General features: G+C 36.5%; 1 protein-coding gene across 4 annotated transcripts in view; it reads left to right on the top strand.

Annotated features, from left to right (window-relative positions):
• Chd1 (chromodomain-helicase-DNA-binding protein 1) overlaps positions 1-18492 on the top strand; it is a 78020-nt gene extending 59528 nt beyond the window's left edge. For 3 of the 4 annotated variants that reach the window (XM_053797488.2, XM_053797489.2, XM_053797485.2), the window contains exons 23-31: positions 661-865; positions 1310-1523; positions 2942-3128; positions 3297-3443; positions 4876-5130; positions 6457-6635; positions 6906-7184; positions 8324-8506; positions 12067-18492. In XM_053797488.2, coding sequence (XP_053653463.1) covers positions 661-865; positions 1310-1523; positions 2942-3128; positions 3297-3443; positions 4876-5130; positions 6457-6635; positions 6906-7184; positions 8324-8506; positions 12067-12412 — 1995 coding nt within the window. In that variant the 3' untranslated portion in view covers positions 12413-18492. The remainder of the gene's footprint in view (positions 1-660; positions 866-1309; positions 1524-2941; positions 3129-3296; positions 3444-4875; positions 5131-6456; positions 6636-6905; positions 7185-8323; positions 8507-12066) is intronic. The other variant, XM_053797486.2, reaches the window with a different exon arrangement.
• The last annotated feature ends 3844 nt before the right edge of the window (positions 18493-22336 follow it).

The following is a 22336-nucleotide window of genomic DNA, read 5'->3' as shown; positions in this document are numbered from 1 at the left end:
ACTTTCTGCCCACTAGTGGCCTTTTTAATCATATACAGAAAATAAATACTGAAAATGGCAGAAGTGTAGAGGCAATTTTGAGGTTTTCAATTCTGCAGTCTTATTAGGTGTTCAGTCCCTTAATGTACATAAACATGAATATCTGCTGTAGAATTCACGAGAAAGAATAATTACATATAGCATAATATATCTTATACCAAGTGCTGAGTTATCTTTTATCCCAAAAATAAGCTAGTATCTCCTCTTCCATCTGTTTTTATACAGTGTTGGAGATGGTTTGAGAATGATATTTAAATGGAAGAATTTGTGGATATTATGTTTTGATGATAAAGTAGACAAAGCATCTAGATCACTTGTACCTTGGTTGACATGTGTCCTCTTGTTCTCTCTGTTGATGAGGATAAAAATTCTTATCTTTTTATAATTTTATATGGTTATCATGTCCCCCTCTTTTACCATTCAATATGAACATTGTTAGTGTTTTCAGTTTATTTATAACTCATGTCTCTGGACCTTATTTATTTTATCTTTTTTATGTTTCTTACATACAGATATATGTGGACACATGTTCCAATTTTAGCCTGATATAAATAGTTTTTGAAGCATTTGTTTATACATGTTCAGAAGGTTAAGATTACTGGAGTCTTATTTTCATTCTAGGTCCGAAGATTTTTCAAGAGTTTCAAAAAGTTCAGCAATCCCTTGCGGAGATTGGACACCATTTCTCATGATGCTGATCTCAGAGAAAAGCCTATGAATGACTTACGTAAACTAGGCGAAACTATTATTGAACGTTGTGAAGAATCCATGAAAGAACATGAGAAAGAGAAAGAAAATGAAAAGGCTCCAGAAGTGAATGGTGAAGGTATGAATAAAGTTTTCATTATTACTATAATCATAACCATTGAAAATAATTATTACTGTTTAACATGTTCTCTTTTTCCTCTCACTTGAAGTTCATTTTTACATTCTGCTACATTAATTGCATTTTGTATGTTGCCAGTGGCAGTAATTCACCTAAAGTAACAAACAACAGCTCAGTCACCACTGAAACAATGGGGAGAGGGTTTAGGATAAGATAAAGTCTGCATACCAATGATGACTAGTGATAAAACATAGATATACAGTGATTTTTCTTTGAGCCATTGTAAATAGGAAAAAACGTTCCAGAAAACCAAAGAGAAAAAAATGTCAATATAGGACGTTATATTTTTGCATATCTATTACTTAATTAAATTTTAAGCCTTGTGTTTATCATAAGGTAAATGGTAATTCCTGGTATTTAAAAAAGGTTTTTAAATAACCTCAGGTCAACCCAAGCAACGACGTGATCGAGGACCATCTTTTAGGCTGTCTGGAGTTGCGATTAATGCTAAAACAACTCTAGCAACTTTAGAGGAGTTGGCTCCTCTTGACAATGTAGTTCCTCATGCACCTGTGGAGCGAGCTTCTTGGACATTACAGATCAAGAGAGTCAAAGATGCTCATTGGGATATTCCATGGGGTATTGCTGATGACTCGAGGTGAGTTTACCAGGGTTCACTCTTGAAGGAGGTGTCTTGAGCCTGGTGAAGGGTTCTTGATCTGAGGAATTAGATTAACCTTACCCTTCCTTAGATCAAATTTAATTGCCTCTCATTGTCAGACATTGCATAACCCTTGTACATTAAGTGCTTTCCCATGAATATACTAATAATGCTAATAGGTAAAGGAAGGGTTTGGGATAGTTGCTGTTTGGAGGGATATCTAAACTGTTGTATCTGCTTGCCTCAGTTAAGACAACGATAGTGTGAATGTTGGTGAAAGTGTTGTCTTTTTTGGGTCACCCTACCTTGGTGGGAGACAGCCAGCATCTTACAAAAAAAAAATAGGTAATACATAATAGTAGAATTACCAACAATGTTAGGTAAATGGATATAGATGCAAGTAATGTGACCAATACTACTATTACTAACTATCTTTCACTTCACATGGTATCTATATATACACCCTCTGTGTCCTTGTAACATTTGTAATGACTTTACAAAGTTCCTGGAGAGCAAAACATTACCACAATAAAATGTCGCTTTAGTTGCATCTGTGTCCATTTACCTAACAAAAATAACAGGGTTCAGTTTTAGCTGAATGAGTCTTTGCATGCAACTTAAAATTAAATTTGTATTGCACAGTTTTATTGCTTACCAGTTTTTTCTTTTACAATAATTGCAAAATAATTTGTACTGCATCTTTACTTAAATTTATATAGGGTTTCTGTAAAAGGTAGTAGGTTGGTAAACAGCAACCACCCAGGAAGGTACTACCATCCTGCCAAGTGAGTGTAAAACGAAAGCCTGTAATTGTTTTACATGATGGTAGGATTGCTGGTGTCCTTTTTTCTGTCTCATAAACATGCAAGATTTCAGGTACGTCTTGCTACTTCTACTTACACTTAGGTCACACTACACATACATGTTCAAGCACATATATACACACACCCCTCTGTGTTTTCTGCTATTTTCTTTCTAGTTCTTGTTCTTGTATATTTCCTCTTATCTCCATGGGGAAGCGGAACAGAATTCTTCCTCCATAAGCCGTACGTGTTGTAAGAGGCGACTAAAATGCCGGGAGCAAGGGGCTAGTAACCCCTTCTCCTGTATAAATTACTAAATTTAAAAAGAGAAACTTTCATTTTTCCTTTTGGGCCACCCTGCCTCGGTGGGATACGGCCGGTGTGTTGAAAGAAGGGTTTCTATAGTTTATCCTCATTGTATTATACCTTACATTGTAATGTATTTTGTCCTTCATGCTGGTAAAGAGCTCTTGTTCCAAGGAATTAAAGCAGATGAAACCTCTTTCCTGGGATCAAACTTGATAACCTCCTATTCCCCCAGGCATTATATGACCACTTTGGGTTTATTGCCTCAGCATGAATGTAATAGCACTGATTTTTGTTGTACTACAGATTGCTTCGTGGCATCTATGAGTATGGTATGGGGTCATGGGAGCAGATTAAGAGAGATCCAGCCCTTAACCTGGAGGACAAAATATTTCTTGAAGGTGACTCCAAACCTCAAGGAAAACATTTAGAAAGCAGGTCACAGTATCTTCTCAAACTGATAAAGAAACACATGGGAATAGGACCTGCCAAAGTAAGTACTTAGTATCTATACTGTATTTGATAAGTTTATACTGTATGTGATTATTCTTTCTGTGTTGTTAGTTGCTTATACTATATATTTTTGTTTAATAAAGTTTAGTTTTTTTTTTTTAACAAAAATATTAACAAATTTTTCATACAAATCTGTTATTTTTAACAGCCAAATATCCGCAAAGCAATGAAAGTACCAAAGCCTATAAAAGAGCCTAAAGGAATTTCTAAAGCTATTATAGAAAATGATGATAGTTCAGATGATGGTCTACCAAATTCCCATGGATCTTCCACCAGCACAAAGAAGACATCCAAGGTGATTATTGTGAGGATTCTTTCTCTCCATTTGTCTTAAGTTAACCCCAACTCCCTCTCTCCTCCTCACAGCAAAAAAAAAAAAACAATAACAGGAAACATGTAACCTCTTTCCTTTACAGGAGGGCCCTGCATATACAGCACTTCTTTTTGATGTTCCACATTTTTGTTAGTTTTCATTTGTGCCAGTTTCACTTACTGGCAGTTTTCACCAGCAAGTGAAAATAGCTATGTGGGGTCCTCCTGTATTTACATATCGTTGAAGATGTGGTTGTCAGCATATGAAAGCACTAATAATTCTATTGATATTTTATCATTGGTATTGTTTTAGTGTTTATAATTGTGCATTTATGGTGATTTCTCCCTATAGAGTACTGTATTTAAGACATGGATTTGGATTTTGCCCCCAAGGCAGCTAGTTTATTGTACACCCAAGTCCATCCTGTGGACAGTAGTGCAAGAGCATATGGATACACAAAAGGCCTAGAAACTAAGCCCCAAAAGGATTTGTAGAAGTACATCTGGATTTATATCTACAGTTCACTTATCTGTTCCAAGCAAATTAGGAAATTTGCTTAATATATCTGCTATCTTATCTTCATTAATAAAATATCTTGACATATCACATAGGTTATTATACTGTCTATCTCTGTATTCCTCAATAAGCAGACAATAAAGTACATAGCATTCAAGATAGTGATCATAGGGCTGGCTGCATACTTTGCATTTTGAGTATCTAAGAAAATTATACAGAAAATTTTGCCTGCCCCCTCTCTGTTTAGAAAACTGGGTACTTGAAAAGTGGCAGGCCACAACATAACAGTTCTTGTAATATCCAGCAGCCCCCCAAAATATATGTTAAATGGTGGGAGACATCTGATGTTTAAAAAGAAAAAAAAGAAAAATTGTGGACATTGGAACCAAGACCTTAGTCTTAGTGGATGAAAATATTTAGAATTTTGCTCCCATAGGAAGAAAATAAAGAGGTCTGACCCCCATGCTACTATATATTTCCCTGTTTTTGTCTCTAATACATTTGTCAGTATTATGTACCATAATGACATACGAAATCATAAAACAATTGGAAACAGACCACGGAACAGGTGGGGTTTGAACCTCTGGTGAGTTTTACAACTTGGTCAACATGAGTTCAAACTCCACCCATTCCTGAGAGAGGATCTCAGAAGGGGAACAAAATACACAGATAAATTATGAGTTTCTGTCTCTATGTGGGTTATTATTGAGCATTGACAAGCATTCATTACACTTTAGTTATTAAATTGTATTCCATCTTCATAAAGGAAATGAGGCAGTTGTAGCATATAACCTGATCAGCTGATCAGCCGTTTAACTAAATTTTCACAAGTTACTATGAAACTATTGTAATTTTATTACGTTAATTACAAATATTGTCTTTTGTCTTTTTATATTAGGAACAAAAGGAACACAAGGAATCAAAGCCAAAATCAAAAGATATTAAGGAAGAAAAAGAAGATGGAGATAAAGTTAAGGAAGAGACAGACATCAAAGATGCAGAAAAAGCAAAGAAGAAGAAGGAGAAGAAAGATAAAAAAGAAAAAAAGGATAAAGAGAAGAAAGCTGGACCAGTGCATATTACTGCAAATGGAGAGCCAGTTCCTTTAGATGAAACAAAAGAATTGGATAAAACTCACCCTCTATGGGATGAGGTAAGCATCACAGTTAGTTGGATCACAGAGTTTACATTACATTGTTTCATATTCAATATTTTGACGTGTTGTTGGAGTGTGAGCAAAGTAACATTTTTGAAGGATTCAGGGTCCTGGAGGTGATAAGTACAATGCCTGTGTTCTGAAGGAGGGGTGGAGATATGTTGCAGTTTTTTAACTGTAGTATTGGCAAGACAGTGATGGAGTGAGTGATTTTTTTGGTCACCCTGTCTCAGGAAACGGTTGATGTGTTAAAAAAAAAAAAAACAGATTTATTGCCAGGTTGTAATGTCTTTGTATGCTTGTAAGCCACTGGCAGAAACAGCCCTTTTGATCAGCCAGTCAACAATGAACTCTTGCCTGAGACACGGCTTTGAGAGCAAAACATCTCTCAAAACCAGCCACAGGTATATAATCATGTTCAAAACATCATTCTTCAGAAATAGTCCACTATAGAGATTTGCTGCTGTAATGCACTGAATATGTCTCATTGTACTGTTCATGCGACTCTTCCCAGGAACAAAGTCCTGGGAACCATTATGTACCTCTCTATCTGTATCTGATGTGATTAAATTTTGAAATTAAAATATTAAGTTAAAATGTTTAAAAATCTTAAGTGTTCGATTCACTGAAAAAGATTTTTATAAAAACAGCCTGAGAAGTTTTGTGTGTGTGTGTGTGTGTGTGTGTGTGTGTGTGTGGGTGGGTGGGTGGGTGTGGGTGTGCACGTGCATGCGTGCGTGAGTGAGTGTGTGAGAGAGACTTGAGAGAGAGAGAAGGGGAGGGGGGGGTGACCTAAAAAGAAAACTAAAGGTTTCTTTTTAAATATACTAATTTATACAGGAGAAGGGGCTACTTTTATATAGTCAGACTTGAGTCCTGGAAATGGGAAGTACAATGCCTGCACTCTAAAGGAGGGGTTCAGGATATTGACAGTTTGGAGGGATATGTTGTGTATCTTTATACGTATATGCTTCTAAACTGTTGTGTTCTGAGCACCTCTGTAAAAACAGTGATTATGTGTGAGTGAGGTGAAAGTGTTGAATGATGATGAAAGTATTTTCTTTTTGGGGATTTTCTTTCTTTTTGGGTCACCCTGCCTCGGTGGGAGTCGGCCGACTTGTTAAAAAAAGGGGGGGGGGGTTTACTAGCCCCTGTTCCCGACATCTTAGTCGCCTCTTATGACACACATGGCTCATGGAGGAAGAATCAGTATGATTTTAGAATAGACAATTTGAATGCATTTTAATCTTAGTTTCTAGATGAGGATGGTTCTGCTGCTATGAATCAGACAATAATGAGATAAAACTTTTTTTTTTTTTTCAGTGCAAAGAGAAGATGAGGCCCATGAAGAAAGCATTGAAAACTCTTGATAATCCTAATGAGAGTCTGAACCAGGAAGAGCAAATTCATCACACTAGACGGTGTCTAGTTCAAATAGGGGACCACATTGAACGTTGCCTAGAGTCTCTGAAGGATCCAGACTCTGTACGAGAATGGAAAAGGTATATCAGTCATCTATGTTGTTTAGTAAAAAGTGCTAAAATAGTACTGCTGTGCAATTTCCAAAAAAATAGGCCCCAAGGATTAGCAAAAAAAAAAAAAAAAAAAATCCTGAATCTTGTGCATAAAGAGCTAAGCTGGCAACTCTGGGCAGGCTTATTAATGCAGCAGTGAGTAATGGGATATTAGTGGATACTCTGATGTTTGTTCTCAGCATGTTAGGGAAAAGGTTATTACAGTATATGACATTTACTTTTTCTTTTATCTTGCAGTTTGTTGTGGCAGTTTGTGTCTAAGTTTACCGAATATGATGCAAGGAAACTTCACAAGTTGTACAAAAAGAATAGAAAAATACAAGAGGATAAGAAAGAAGGAGAGAAAGATAAAGATGATAAAACTAAAAAAGAAGATAAGAAAGAAAAGAAGGAGAAAGACCATGACAAAAAGAAAGACAAGGAAAGCAGAGACAAACATCATTCCCAGAAAAGAAGAATGGAGGAAGGTGGTGGCCATAGTCCATCCAAGAAGCCTTATAATGGGTGGGCACCCAAGTTAGTTGTGCATGCATATGTTCTGGCTCAAATTGTATTACAGTAGAACCCCCATATCCATGGATTTGGTTTCTGCAGTTCCAGTCATCCAGGGTTTACCGCGGCCCAAAAATAACCCTCAATTTTGCTTAATAGTGGCATCACAGCATAAAAGTAGTGATGGTGGGAGTTGTGCAAAGCCTAAGAGAAGTCATGAAGTGCTTCCCAGCTGTGAAAATTGTTAATTCTCTACTTAGTGTGCATAATTTATCAGTTCAAATTTTTTGTAGGTATGTATGTAAACAAAAAATGACTTATGGATAGGGTTTGCTACTATTCACGGTTTTGGGTATCCACGGTAGGTCTTGGAACATATTCCTTGTGGATATGTGGGGACTATTGTATACTGTATTTGAAAATTATCTGATAACTCTTATTAATGTTTTTAACTTCTGTTGATCATATTGTGCTCTAATCCATATATAGTCCAGTCATCCCTATCTTAACGAGTGCTCGCATAATAATAATAATAATGACCAACTTGGTCTTGTTTAACAACTTAATTTGCTGGATCCAGCCTTTCTGACTCAGCAATATTTGCTTAAAGATCCATTCTTACAGTTTCTATTTTCGTTATTAAGCAAGGAATGGCTGTACAAGTATAGATGTGATAGATGCATTCCTGTACCATGGCACAGAAAGTCAATTCACATAATGTGAGTCCAGTATAACATGAATATTCCATTTTCCTTGACTATGTTTACCAAAAAATTGAGCTTACCACACATGTATCAAATGCTTGTATGCAAAAACAAAATGAATATATAATTTTCCTTCCTTTTACGTTACCTCTTTTTACTGCTAACCAGCCAGCCTATCTTTGGATTGAAATAAATGCATTATGAATCTGTGAATATGTATCTCCCTGCTTGCCTAGTTCTGACTTCATGTTAGTGTAAACCAATTTTGTCTGACCAGGTGTCAATTTTCTTTTGGCTTGGCACAAGACACTAACTATAAACCAGTCATGGGACTTCATGGAAAATACAGTATGTTTATTTGATTTCCCATAATCAAATCTGTTTTTATTCTACTCATTCTTATGAATGTCATTATAAACCACTTTAGAGTGAAATTTAATTTATATTTTTGTTTTTTAGGGGCCGAGAAGGTGAGAAATGGAGCGATAGAGACAAGAGCCGGGATCGTGAGAGAGAGAAAGAACGCAACGATAGAGACAGACAGAGGGACAGAGAGCGTGATAGAGACCGTTATTACCGCAATCATGCCGGACCTGGCCGAGACTGGCATGGCAATCCAGGGGCAAGGGATTTCAAAGAGAGGTATGTAGAAAAATCAAGCAAATGAACTACTTTAATTTATTGGAATTAACATGATTGGTTGACTTTAGGCTTACAGCAAGTAAATATTGCATAAATGTACTGAGAATGAGAATAATAATAATTACCTTTTTTTTTTTTTTTAACAAGTCGGCCGTCTCCCACCGAGGCAGGGTGACCCAAAAAGAAAGAAAATCCCCAAAAAGAAATTACTTTCATCATCATTCAACTCTTTCACCTCACTCACACATAATCACTGTTTTTGCAGAGGTGCTCAGAACACAACAGCTTAGAAACATATACGTATAAAGATACACAACATATCCCTCCAAACTGTCAATATCCCAAACCCCTCCTTTAGGGTGCAGGCATTGTACTTCCCATTTCCAGGACTCAAGTCCGGCTATATAAAAATAACTGGTTTCCCTGAATCCCTTCACTAAATATTACCCTGCTCACACTCCATCAGATCATCAGGTCCCAAATACCATTCGTCTCCATTCACTCCTATCGAACATGCTCACGCATGCCTGCTGGAAGTCCAAGCCCCTCACCCACAAAACCTCCCTTACCCCTTCCTTCCAACCTTTTCGAGGACGACCCCTATCCCGCCTTCCTTCCCCTACAGATTTAAATGCTCTCATGTCATTCTGCTTTGATCCATTCTCTCTAAATGACCAAACCACCTCAACAACCCCTCTTCAGCCATCTGACTAATACTTTTATTAACTCCACGCTTACACTGGATTTATGTTCTGGATGTAATTGCACCATGGTTAGTTCTTTACTGTAAATATCCGTGAGCGATATAGTTAGATCTGTTTTTCTATACAGATAAAAACATTGTTTTAAGAAGAAATGACAGCTGAAAATTTCAGTGACGAGAATGAAATCTGTTGAAGGTGGATGGTTGTAGGCGATTTCAGGTGGCAATAACAGTAACAGAACAGGAGAGAGATTTTATAAATTTGGAATTTTGATACCAGGGGGGTGACATTGGAAACATGTAGATTAGAATATATTTCATGTACTATAGTTATAATAGTTTGTAGCCTGAAAAGTTTAAGGCAGGCAGGAAATATGATGTAATGTGCTTGAGGCATTTAATAAAATACTGTTGAACAAAATATCTTAATAGTAGGAAACTTACTAGTGAGGCACCAGGCAAGAAGTGTACCAAAATAATATGAAAAGGAGAAGGGTATGTAATCATGGCCATGATTAATGCTTTATAGTAAAATTTTGCATGTCAGATGTTCCAAGAATCAGTACCTTTCCATTAATGTTAGCAACTAAGGTTAGTTAAGCAACATGGCCCTTGAGTTTATAACATCTCTGGCCTTGATTAAAACCAATCATTTGATTTTTAAATTCATGTGTTGGCATTGGCATTTCCTCATAAATGCTTGGAGACAAATATTGCAGTGCTGACTAGTGGTGAAAAAGACTTCTATCTGCAATTGCATATTTCTGAAGAAGCCTGTTTTACAGGTGAAATGTCACAAAGTTCCTCTGCAGTTATGTCTTTTTCACCACTTTTTTGAGCTTTTGCTGGGAAAATGGTTATCACTAGTAATAAGAGGCATCCCTAGTTTAGAAGGCATATTATGAGGCACACATCAGAAGTGTGAAGACAGACATTTTTTGACAGCATAACCGAACCACCATTGTGATTGTGATGTGTGAATTTGTAACCAAGTTAGGGAGTTAACACTTTTAGTGTTAAAAATTCATTTAAAGTTGTTAATATGTATTAAAATTGCTATACCGTATTGGAGTGGAAAATTGAAGAGACCTCCCCACTCTATCACTAATACAAACGAATTTTATCGGGGTGTTATTATTGAGGTAAAGTAATAGGAAAGTGTAAATTAAGTAGTTTTTAATAGTTTTGGTACATATGCTCTCATATATTGATGTGTTAATGGATTTTTTTTTTTTTTTACATGTCGACCATCCCCCACCAAGGCAGGGTGACCCATAAAGAAAGAAAAAAACTTTAATCATCATTCAGCACTTTCACCATCAATCATACATAATCACTGTCTTTCCAGAGGCCCCCAGATACAACAGTTCAGATTTCCCTCCAAACCGCCAATATCCCAGACCCCTCCTTAAAAGTGCAGGCATTATACTTCCCATTTCCAGGACTCAAGTCTGGCTAATCGGTTTCCCTTAATCCCTTCACAAAATATTACCCTGCTCACACTCCAACAGCTCGTCAGTTCCCAAAAACCATTCATCTCCATTCACTCCTATCTAACACACTCACGCACGCTTGCTGTAAGTCCAAGCCCCTCGCCCACAAAACCTCCTTTACCCTCTCCCTCCAACCTTTTCGGGGCCGACCCCTACCCTACCCTGCCTTCCTTTTCCTACAGATTTTTATGCTCTCCAAGTCATTCCTCATTTCCTCTTTTCTCCATGGGGAAGTGGAACAGAATTCTTCCTCCGTAAGCCATGCGTGTTGTAAGAGGCGACTAAAATGCCAGGAGCAAGGGGCTAGTAACCCCTTCTCCCGTATAAATTACTAAATTTAAAAAGAGAAACTTTCGTATTTCCTTTTGGGCCACCCTGCCTTGGTGGGATACAGCCGGTTTGTTGAAAAAAAAAAAAAAAGTCATTCTACTTGGTTCCGTTCTCTCTAAATGACCAAACCATCTCAACGGCCCCTCTTCAGCCCTCTGACTAATACTTTTAGTAACTCCACACCACCTCCTAATTTCCACACTAGAATTCTCTGCATGATATTTACACCACTCATTGCCCTTTGACAGGATATCTCCACTGCCTCCTCGCTGCAGCATTTACAGCCCATTTTTCATGCCCATATAAGTGTGTTGGTACCACTATACTCTCGTACATTCCCTTCTTTGCCTGCATGGATGACGTTTTTTATTTCCACAGATACTCAACACACCACTCACCTTTTTTCCTTCATTAATTCTATGGTTAACCTCATCATTGATAAACCCATCTGCTGGCAAGTCAACTCCCAAATATCTGAAAACATTCAATTCTTCCATACTCCCTCCAGTGTGATATCCAATTTTCTTTATCTAAGCCATTTGATACCCTCATTTCCTTACTCTTATCTATGTTCACTTTCAGCTTTCTACCTTTACCAGCCAAGGTATTAGATGGGTCGCTGAAATTCCTTGAAATTGAAATATTGTACAGTAAATATTTTCCTGGAGGTGGGAAGTATGGTGCCTGCATTCTAGAGGGGTTTGAGATATTTGCTGTTTGGAGGAACATCTAAATTGTTGTATCTGTGCTACTCTGGCAAGACAGTGATAATGTCAATGATGGTGAAAATGTTTCTTTTTTCAGGCCATGCTGCCTCAGTGGGAGAAAGCCAACGTGTTAAAAAAAACATTATTTTTTATTTTTTCTGTATTGTATATTTTGTGATTTTTAATACACCTTTTTTTTTTGTAGTTTTGTAAGTGTAATTGAAGTACATTTCAGTTTTAAAATGACCTTCTGGAACAGATTAAGTTTGAAAACCGGGGTTCCACTAGTAATTGTTTTTGAAATCAAACTTACCATTTTATTTTCAGCCGGTATCCTCAAGACTATAAGAGAGAAGGTGGAGGAAGTTACCATCGTGAAGGGTATAAACCTCATGGATATCACAGAGGTGGAGAATGGGGTCCACGTCCTCATCATCCCAAACATCCCTATGGACCTCCAGGTGGATATGGTCCATCGTATTACCCTCCACATCCCCCTGGCCCACTCATGTATGGAGGCCCACCACAACCAGGCCCAATGCCACATAGGCCTCCACCATTTGGTGCTCACCGTCCAGAATGGGTTCCAAAGGAAAGAATGGAAAGACCTGATAGACCCTCACAAGAATGGGGAAAAGACAGACCTCCAGCATATCAAAAAGATTTCCCTTAAAGCCTGTATATAGTATTAGTTGCATATTTACCCTAGCATTAATAACCTAAAGATCTCTTGCATGTTGTGAGCATGATATTTCATTTAGTTCTCATGTTACATGAATTACTGGAAAGTTTTCATGTCTGTTTTTGCTTTGAAATGCTACAAGAGATGTCAAAATTAGAAGTTCTGGTAGTGTCGAAGACCATACTAATATAGTGTCGACATTGAAACTGTGAAGTGAAATTAGAGGGCAAAACTTCAAGAAACCTTCTTAAAGTTAAACATGTCCTGTACCTCAGTGTGTCTTGTGGTACTCAAGACATCACTTATGAGACTTTGTGTCTCCTCATGGCTGTGAAATGTACATAGAACCCATCTTTTGAAAGATGTATGTATATTAGATAAATATGTAGATATTTAAACAATGATTGGAAAAATTCATTATTTTCATTCACACTAATTCACCATGATTTTGTGAACTTAGGCTCATCTCATCATTATTATCCTTAACCAGATGTGTATTGAACAATTATTCATCAATTTTTTTTGAAATTCAGATTTATTTTGCATCATGTTGCATCCCTGTCATACATTCCTATTTCCTTCTTGTGAATTTTTTTATACATATATAATAAATTACTTTATGCGATTCCTTTCCTCACTTAAACACTTCTGAAATAGCTTTCATTTTATGTATATAGAATGTATTTCTTCAAATACAAGAACTTAGCATGTCTGTGTTAAACTTCATTTAATTTTCCATTGATTAGGATGGATAAAGTAAACTAAGGCTTCTAAAAACTAAAATAATTAATTCTCATCAAAGAGTGAAATTTTTTTTAGTACATTTTAATTATAATAAATCACTTAATTACTTGTTCCATCCTTTAAACTTATGGACTTTCCTTCTCCCATGTCATAAAAAATACATTACTCATAAACTTACCAATCATTTTATTATACATTAAAATATACTCCAACCTCAGTATACAGTTATTCATGTAGCTTTGAATGGATCGTCAAGATTTCGTAAGGTAATTTAAAAGTTTCAAATGAAGGATTTTATCTCTGCAATAGTTTTTATATGAATGTTTTCCTGGGTTTGCATACTAGAATCACATCTGGTGTATTTGTCTTTTCAGAGTATTATTATATGTTTGTATGTGTGAAAAAATTATTTATTAAAGGTTACTGAAGCTACCTTATTTTGAAATGTTTTGGGATGCCTGTACCCCTAGGTGTAGCGAGTGGCAAGTAGCCAATGAACAAGGAATTAAAAACACATACACAAGAGTGAGCCTCTTTAGGATGTCATTTTGTTCTAGATAGAGCTCTATAATGTACATCTTGAGTAAGCTGTATTCAGGGCAAAATACTGTCTGATGGCACACACTGCTACCTGTGTTTTAAATTCCTTGTACCCCTGGGTGTCCAAGGAGTATTAAGTGTATGCAGCTTTTTATAAATTTCAGTAATTGTCTCAGTTGGACTGTTAAATGTCAGTGTGACACACATTCTAATATAATAGACATCATTCTGAAATTATTAAAAGCTGTTCCTTGTGCTCCTGTTTACAGAGACCTGTATCATAGTCCACCTAGTGTCTACAGTGAAATCCTGATTTGTCAGTTCTCAGACAATTTCAGTGTAAAGTATTGATATAAAGTTATCAGCATAGTTAATGAGATGCATTCACAACTACAACACACATTTAATTCATAGGTAATATCATTGGTGACAGGGTATGTTTATTTTTTCTAATATTAGTACCTGGGGTATTTATTTGAGGGAGGGAGGGGGGAATTTAGCACACAATTAAGAATTCTAACTTTTAAGTAATTTGTTAGCAAGTCTACTTACACAAAAATACCATTCATTTATCATATATAGAAGTGTTAGATTTGTGAACAAATCAGATAAGATTTTACATTAATTTGTAATAATATACAGAAGTATTTTCATTGAATTTTCACTGTAAATCATTGCTATTATATCAAAGTCCTTGGAATGAAACAAATTTTTAGCTCAGATATTCATGCAAGGAATCATGGAGGAGATGGCCACACACTTGCAGTATTATTGACTTTATGTACTGTATTGAGTTCACTTTTTTTGCACATGTATAATATTATTTAATTTGAGAAACTCGTTTCTTTGTAAAAATATTCTAGTACAGTATTTTCATGTTTATTTTTCATTTTTCTCAGTCTTTTTTACTCAAGCATGAGTAAATGTGAAACTGTAAACATCAGATTGTTAAAAAGTATTAAAATATGTAATGCTTGGATACACATGGCATTCTGTTTTTGTGGACAAATTGTCATGATGCAGTTAAGGGTAGTTAACCTTGAAAATGTTATTTTACATATTTAAATGTTTTTGTTTATCAGTTAAGTGTTTTAATTAGGTTTTTGAATTTTGTTCTTCAAACTTTCTTGAATCCAAATTAATTTTATAAATTAAGCCTGATTTAGTTGCCAGTAGAAAATAATATGTAAAATCTAGATTTAACAGATTTCAGATTTATTGGACAAAATCATTTCCAGAATTGTCAGTTATTGTTACAGTCAGCTGGGAAAATTAAGTTTGAATGTAATGGACAGAGCCCATTATTTTCAGAATTGTTCATTATTGTTACAGTCCATTGGATAAGTTGTTGATGGATTTAATAGACAAACTCCATTATTTCTAAAATTGTTCATCAGTTATAAGCGTCGAAAAAACAATCATTCAGAAACAGTGGACCCCCAGTTTGCGATATTAATCCATTCCTGAGAGCTCATCGTAAACCAAAATTATCGAAAAGCGAATCAATTTTCCCCATAAGAAATAATGGAAATCAAATTAATCCGTGCAAGACACCCAAAAGTATGAAAAAAAAAATTTACCACATGAAATATTAAGTTTAATGCACACAAACTGAAGAAGACATGTACAGTTTATAGTACTCTACTAACAATAGAATACATGACACTTACCTTTAATGAAGATCTGGTGATGATTGATGGGATGGGAGGAGGGGAGAGTGTCGAACTTATTGTTTAGAAGGGGAATCCCCTTCCATTAGGACTTGAGGTAGCAAGTCCTTTTCCGGGGTTACTTCCCTTCTTCTTTTAATGCCACTAGGACCAGCTTGAGAGTCACTGGACCTCTGTCGCACAACAAATCTGTCCATAGAGCTCTGTACCTCCCCTCCTTTTACGATTTGTCTAAAATGGGCCACAACATTGTCATTGTAATAGTCACCAGCACGGCTTGCAATAGCTGTGTTAGGGTGATTTTCATCCATAAAGGTTTGCAGTTCAACCCACTTTGCACACATTTCCTTAATTTTTGAAGTAGGCACAATGGATTCCACAACTGGCATAGGCTTCTCAGGGTTAGCCCCAAACCCTTCAAAATCTTTCTTAATTTCCATACTAATTCTCACCCTTTTTACCACAGGGTTGGCACTAGAAGCTTTCTTGGGGCCCATGGTGACTTATTTTGCAGAAACAAGCACCAAAAACACTGTGATAATATGGAATGTACCGAATGTATCCTTAGATGTGAGCACACTGGCTGGCTTGTAAACACTGGCGCACACACGGGGCAGTTCAGGCCACACGTGGACATATCTCGGACGAATCGCGTATGGCGTGTTTTTTAACGGGAACCGAGGCAAAATTTTTGCATTAAAATGTATCGAATACCGGATTTATCGGATACCGATGCCATCGCAAACTGGGGGTCCACTGTATAATGGACATTCGGATTTACCAAACACTTTCCCTACCCAGTTAGCCTATTAAATTGCGTTTCATTTTACTGTCATAATGAAAAATATTTAATACAGTAAACTAATTTTTTTTTTAATCCACAAAAACTAGTTTCTGGTCATATGATACAAATGGGTTTAGTGATTTTTTTTGCGTGAGAGAATACAGAACAAAAAAAGTTCATCAATAGGACAATGTTCTTTCATCAATGAAATAATGTGCAATATCTCACAAGTTAGGTTTATTTACTCACCAGACTTTTGTCCCTTGGTTGATATTGTATTTTTTGTTACTTTACATATTTGTCAGGAATGTAGTGGACCTGTTTGTTGTCATGTATTTGCAAATGTTTCCTTAATCTGCACATAATTTGTGGCATTTTACTTATTTATATTATGACCTGTTATATACTATATTATATTAAATAAGATTTCTACATTTGAAGTATTTTACTTTAATTATTTCAAGGGCTTATTTTGAAGGTGTATTAGTATAATTTAATAAATTTTGCAAAGTAATTCTATATGAAGTCAAAAAAATTATTTAACATTTTGGCTTTAATTGCATAAATATTAATGTGTCCAAGTTGTGAATGGAGCCTGTATTGGTCGAAGTAATCGGTAAATGCTTGAAGACTAGGATGAACTGGAAATGTGTGATATAACCTCATCCCTCATATTATAGAGGAGTATTTTTGTACAAATTCAAGTGATATTTGTAGAATTGACTGTATATAATACTTGTAAAATAAATTAATATATAATGTGTGTGTGTGTGTACGTATACATATCTATATATATATATACTGTATACCTGGAGGGTGTTCCAGGGGTCAGTGCCCCTGCGGCCCAGTCCACGACCAGGCCTTGTGGTGGATCAGGGCCTGATCAACCAGGCTGTTACTGCTGGCCATGTGCATACTGGAGACAGAATTGGTTGTCCAGCACCTGGAACTTTATTGCTACTCCAACTATGCCACAGTGTTCAAAAGAATTCTGTATGGTAACCCCAACTGTTGCTCAACCCATTATATAAGTTCCCCACACAGAGCAACAATGGGGGGCTTTCCACATAGTTCTTTTGAATGTTCAGCACTGTAGTCAGAGCAGCAGTAGACTTGCAACTGTTGGGATATATCAGTTGAGCTCTAGTATTGTGCTCCATACACAATTTTTTACTTTCATGATGTGAAATTCAACATGGCCAGCGTGTTGGAAAATAAATAAATATATAATATATATAAATAATGTATGTATGCGTGAGTGTATGTAAAGCAACCATTGGGCAGGAGGGGGGAGGGGTAGTGCTGCTTTAGACCTTTCATACTGTGATTTCAACATTTCAAGATCATGCAGTGAGAAACATGGAATGCAGCAAGCCTGAGCAGGTGTGTCCCAGGACACATGCCCTGGACAGCCCTATTTAAGCTCTCCTGCACTACAGTTTTCTAAATGTGTTCCCCCCTAAAGAAGAATTAAAGTTTCTGCATAAAAGGCCTACAGCAGCATCATTCCCCCTCTTTCTCTCCAGTGGTTGCTCTGCATTGTTGATTGCTTTTTTTTTTTTTTGTGATGGCTGCAAAATAAATAAATGTGTGTATGTACACACACACGTGTATTATATATAAAGTGGCATATTTGACATTCAATAAATACAAATTCACAACTTGTTTCATAACCTTGGCTCTTGGTGGTGGTTTGTTTGTCAGGAAACAGAAAAGTGTCTCTTGCTATGGGTCTTTGCCAAGATGACCTGTTTGGTGGGTCAGTATCCACAACCCTTGAAGAGGGGCAGCCCTTGCCACAAAGGGGCTCCTGATCTGAGGAATTGAATCTAATCTTTTTCAGATCTAATCTGCCCCTCAAGTGAAGTTCCTTGATCCCAGTATGGGTCTCTTGAACCAAGTAACTGGACCTACCCTTTACTTACCTGGATCAAACCAGGCAGTATGACTCATGGGTTTAGCACTCCCCTCATATCCTTTTCCATCTGGCTGCTTTAGTGCTGTATGATTCCTACTGGTTTAGCACTTCTTGAAATAAAAAAGATGATATCTGTACTAGTTTGGCTGCTGCAGTTATTAGCTGAAAGATAACTGTATAGTTAGTGCTCTTATCTAAACAGGTTTTGCTCGGCTTTGTTCTGTAAATTGTGGTAATACCATAGGCTAATGACCATCTGTGATTATGTCCGGGAGGATGATCATCTGTGATGATCCTCTCCGGGTGGATAATAATCTGTGATTCTGTCTGGAATGATTCTGTCCGGGAGGATAATGATCATCAAGGATGATTTCTGGGATGATATTTATAATTTACTAGTAAAGATTAAAAATAGTATGTGTATTTTGTATTCCTGGACAAATATTCTTATTACAGTTTGGATGATGAGCTAAGAATAATATGGTAATTAACAGGCTAGTTGAAGCTTTAATCATCCAGATTGTAATACCATCCTAACTTCAGTAGTGATTTAGCACTTTTTTTGATTATAATAATAATAATTAACCTCAGTAATGTGACACTATCATAATACATTTCTCTGATGACAATACAATCTTGGATTAGGAAACTGACAGGCTGCTAAACTAAATTAACTTATCACCAAATATGTTGGTAAGTTAATTTAACAAATGCCTGTTGGCACCTGCTGAATAGATTCAGATAGGCCCAAGCCCACATCAAGAAGCACTTCTACAAGATGATACATCAGTTACTCAAATGTCCATGTGCCCATCATTAACAACAAGAATCAACATGAAACTCCAAGGGGTTCAAGACAAAGCCCTTCACTATCTCTAAAACTGAGGTCACTAACTCAAGAAACATTTGATGTACAGCAAGAATGAACTGTACCTACCTTATAAAAAGAAGTCATTCCAACCTTGCTGATATTCAAACAGCACATCCATTTAAAACCACTTGTCCATTCACTCCGATCTAACATGGTTACACAAGCCCCTAATACTCGAAGCCTTCTTTACCCCCTCTTATCAACCATTTCTGGGACAACCCCTAACTTCTACATAAGATTTATACACCCTCTTTGTTGCCGTCACTCTATGCCCCACCTTTGATGCATACTCCCTCTGACTTTTTGTCGACTACATGTGCTACTTTATTATACCAACTTTGATTATACATGTATTTTTTCTTTAGCGCTCCCCAGGACCCTCACTGACTCTGCCTCTTGAATATTCCTAACCCTCACTAGTCTTGGATCTTCACATATTCCTTCTTTAGCACATTCCACCCTGCAGTGCTTTATGACCCTTGTGGGCTTTGTGCTTAATTTTGATTATAATAATAACTGGGTGGGGACAAATAAATTAGCATTCAGTACTGATAAAACCTAAATAAAGCTAAAAGTATATAACTAAACATAAAGATAAATAATACACAATGAATTCCTTGCAATGTTTTAAATAAAATACCCCTCAAGGAAGGTTCCTTGATGTTGGTGAGGGGCTCTTGATTTAGGGAATTGGATCTGTGCTCCAGTTCCCCGAATTAAGCCTGAATGCCTTCCACATCCCCCCCAGGCGCTGTATAATCCTCCGGGTTTAGCGCTTCCCCTTGATTATAATAATAATAATAATTTAAATAAAATATATATATTTTTTTTTTTTTATTATCACACTGGCCGATTCCCACCAAGGCAGGGTGGCCCGAAAAAGAAAAACTTTCACCATCATTCACTCCATCACTGTCTTGCCAGAAGGGTGCTTTACACTACAGTTTTTAAACTGCAACATTAACACCCCTCCTTCAGAGTGCAGGCACTGTACTTCCCATCTCCAGGACTCAAGTCAAATATATATATATAAAAAAAAGACTGAATCTGATTCTGGTCAACACATCCCTCTCAAGCTTTTAACTTAATGAACAAAGCATCCACATGTATTACTGTGCATATTATGTATGCAGAATATTCTGAACAGACATTAACCTTGAGCTAAAACAATTCTTGAAAGTTACACAGATCACATGGACATAACACAAGAAATAAATACAGTATGTCCTTGATATTCCAAGTGTATGACTTAAGCTGAGTAAACACTTCATGCAAATCAAAGGACCCAAAATTTTGAACCTAACTGAAAGATCTTGGGAAAATCCCCTCTCTCACCTGAGTCTCACTATCCTCATCAACACTTAACATGCTTTTAGTATCCTACCACTTATTCCATGCACTTGCAACATCTGTCACATTGCTCCCCTATCCACTCTATCATATCCCTTTTCTACATCCATAAATTCAATGAAAACAGTAAATGTAATAATTTAAATGTCAGTTGCATCTTATACCACTAGCTTATTCAATTACCTCTCCATCATAATCAAATCTACTATATTATATTTACAGAAATTATTTGTGCTGAATTGTCACACAAAACTAATCCCTATACAACTGCCTGTACAGTTCATTAATACTAATTTGTCTGCACAAAATATTTTGCATAACAAGTAACTTCCTACAGCTGAATCATTACACTGTAATTCTTGGAAAAAAAATTTGACCTTGACTAGAAATATTTAGTATGGTACTGCATTTGACTCAGCAAAGAACACTGAAAGATGTAACAATAATTCAAGGAATTTTCTGAACTGATAATAGTTGCCATACTCACAAAATTAATAAAAAGAGGCCTGGCACTGTAGATCTGCACCTCTCTGGGACAGTTAGTTAAGGCACAGCTGTATCTGGCTATCTATGTACCTGGTAGATCTTGACCACAGGCATATCCTCAACCCAGGTGTGCTGTGCTGGTTCACCTTAACTGTTTGTTAAATTTAAATTAGATCACTAAATTTATTTAAAAAAAAAAATTTAGTAGTTAACTGAAATAATCTCAAAAAGGAGAAAAATGAAAGGGTCATAGGATGAGAAAACAAGGAACAAGAGTAAATTGAAAAAGGCACTACAAGAGCAAGAAAAATATATGAAATTGAAGGAGCACGATTTTGCTAAGCAATACAATTCCTGTTCTGAGAATGAAGATGAGCCCTGAGTAAAATTTGTAGCATAGTACTCCAGGAACTAAAATTATTTAAAGAAAAAATGAAGGTAGTATCACAATCAGTGGTTGCACCAGTACCTTGTTATTTTTTTAATCAAAAATTATTTTTCTAAGGTTAATTTTATTACAATAATTGTGAGAAGGGAATATATGAAAGTATAGTAGTACCAACACTCTTATATGGGTGTGAAGCTTGGGTTGTGAATGCAGCAGCGAGGAGGCGGTTGGAGGCAGTGGAGATGTCCTGTCTAAGGGCAATGTGTGGTGTAAATATAATGCAGAAAATTTGGAGTGTGGAAATTAGGAGAAGGTGTGGAGTTAATAAAAGCATTAGTCAGAGGGCTGAAGAGGGGTTGTTGAGGTGGTTTGGTCATTTAGAGAGAATGGATCAAAGTAGAATGACATGGAGAGCGTATAAATCTGTAGGGGAAGGAAGGCGGGGTAGGGGTTGTCCTCGAAAAGGTTGGAGGGAGGGGGTAAAGGAGGTTTAGTGGGCGAGGGGCTTGGACTTCCAGCAAGCGTGCGTGAGCGTGTTAGATAGGAGTGAATGGAGACAAATGGTATTTTGACCTGACGAGCTGTTGGAGTGTGAGCAGGGTAATATTTAGTGAAGGGATTCAGGGGAACCGGTTATTTTATATAGCCGGACTTAAGTCCTGGAAATGGGAAGTACAATGCCTACACTTTAAAGGAGGAGTTTAGGATATTGGCAGTTTGGAGGGATATGTTGTACATCTTTATATGTATATACTTCTAAACTGTTGTATTCTGAGCACCTCTGCAAAAACAGTGATTATGTGAGGTGAAAGTGTTGAATGATGATGAAAGTATTTTCTTTTTGGGTCACCCTGCCTCGGTGGGAGACGGCCAACTTGTTAAAAAAGAAAAAAAAATTAGTAAAGTGTATATGTAAAATAAATTCTGATAAATGGTTTAAAAAAAACGATAAGTTGAAGACTGAGACACTTATGCAACATATGTTGCATAAGTGTCTCAGTCTTCAAAATAAATTCTGTCAAAATGATCACCCTAGACTACCCATATTCACAGATCAATCCAGACTGGTTGTTAAGAAAATGCTCATGCATCTCTCCACAATAACCCAGATTGTAAGCAAGAGGCTGATTATTTTTTATTAACCTTATATATATTATAGGACAA

This window comes from Cherax quadricarinatus, chromosome 86 (assembly GCF_038502225.1).
Source record: "Cherax quadricarinatus isolate ZL_2023a chromosome 86, ASM3850222v1, whole genome shotgun sequence".
Lineage (NCBI taxonomy): Eukaryota > Metazoa > Arthropoda > Malacostraca > Decapoda > Parastacidae > Cherax > Cherax quadricarinatus.
Note: the sequence above shows the minus strand (reverse complement) of the source record. Positions and strands in the feature narration are given on the sequence as shown.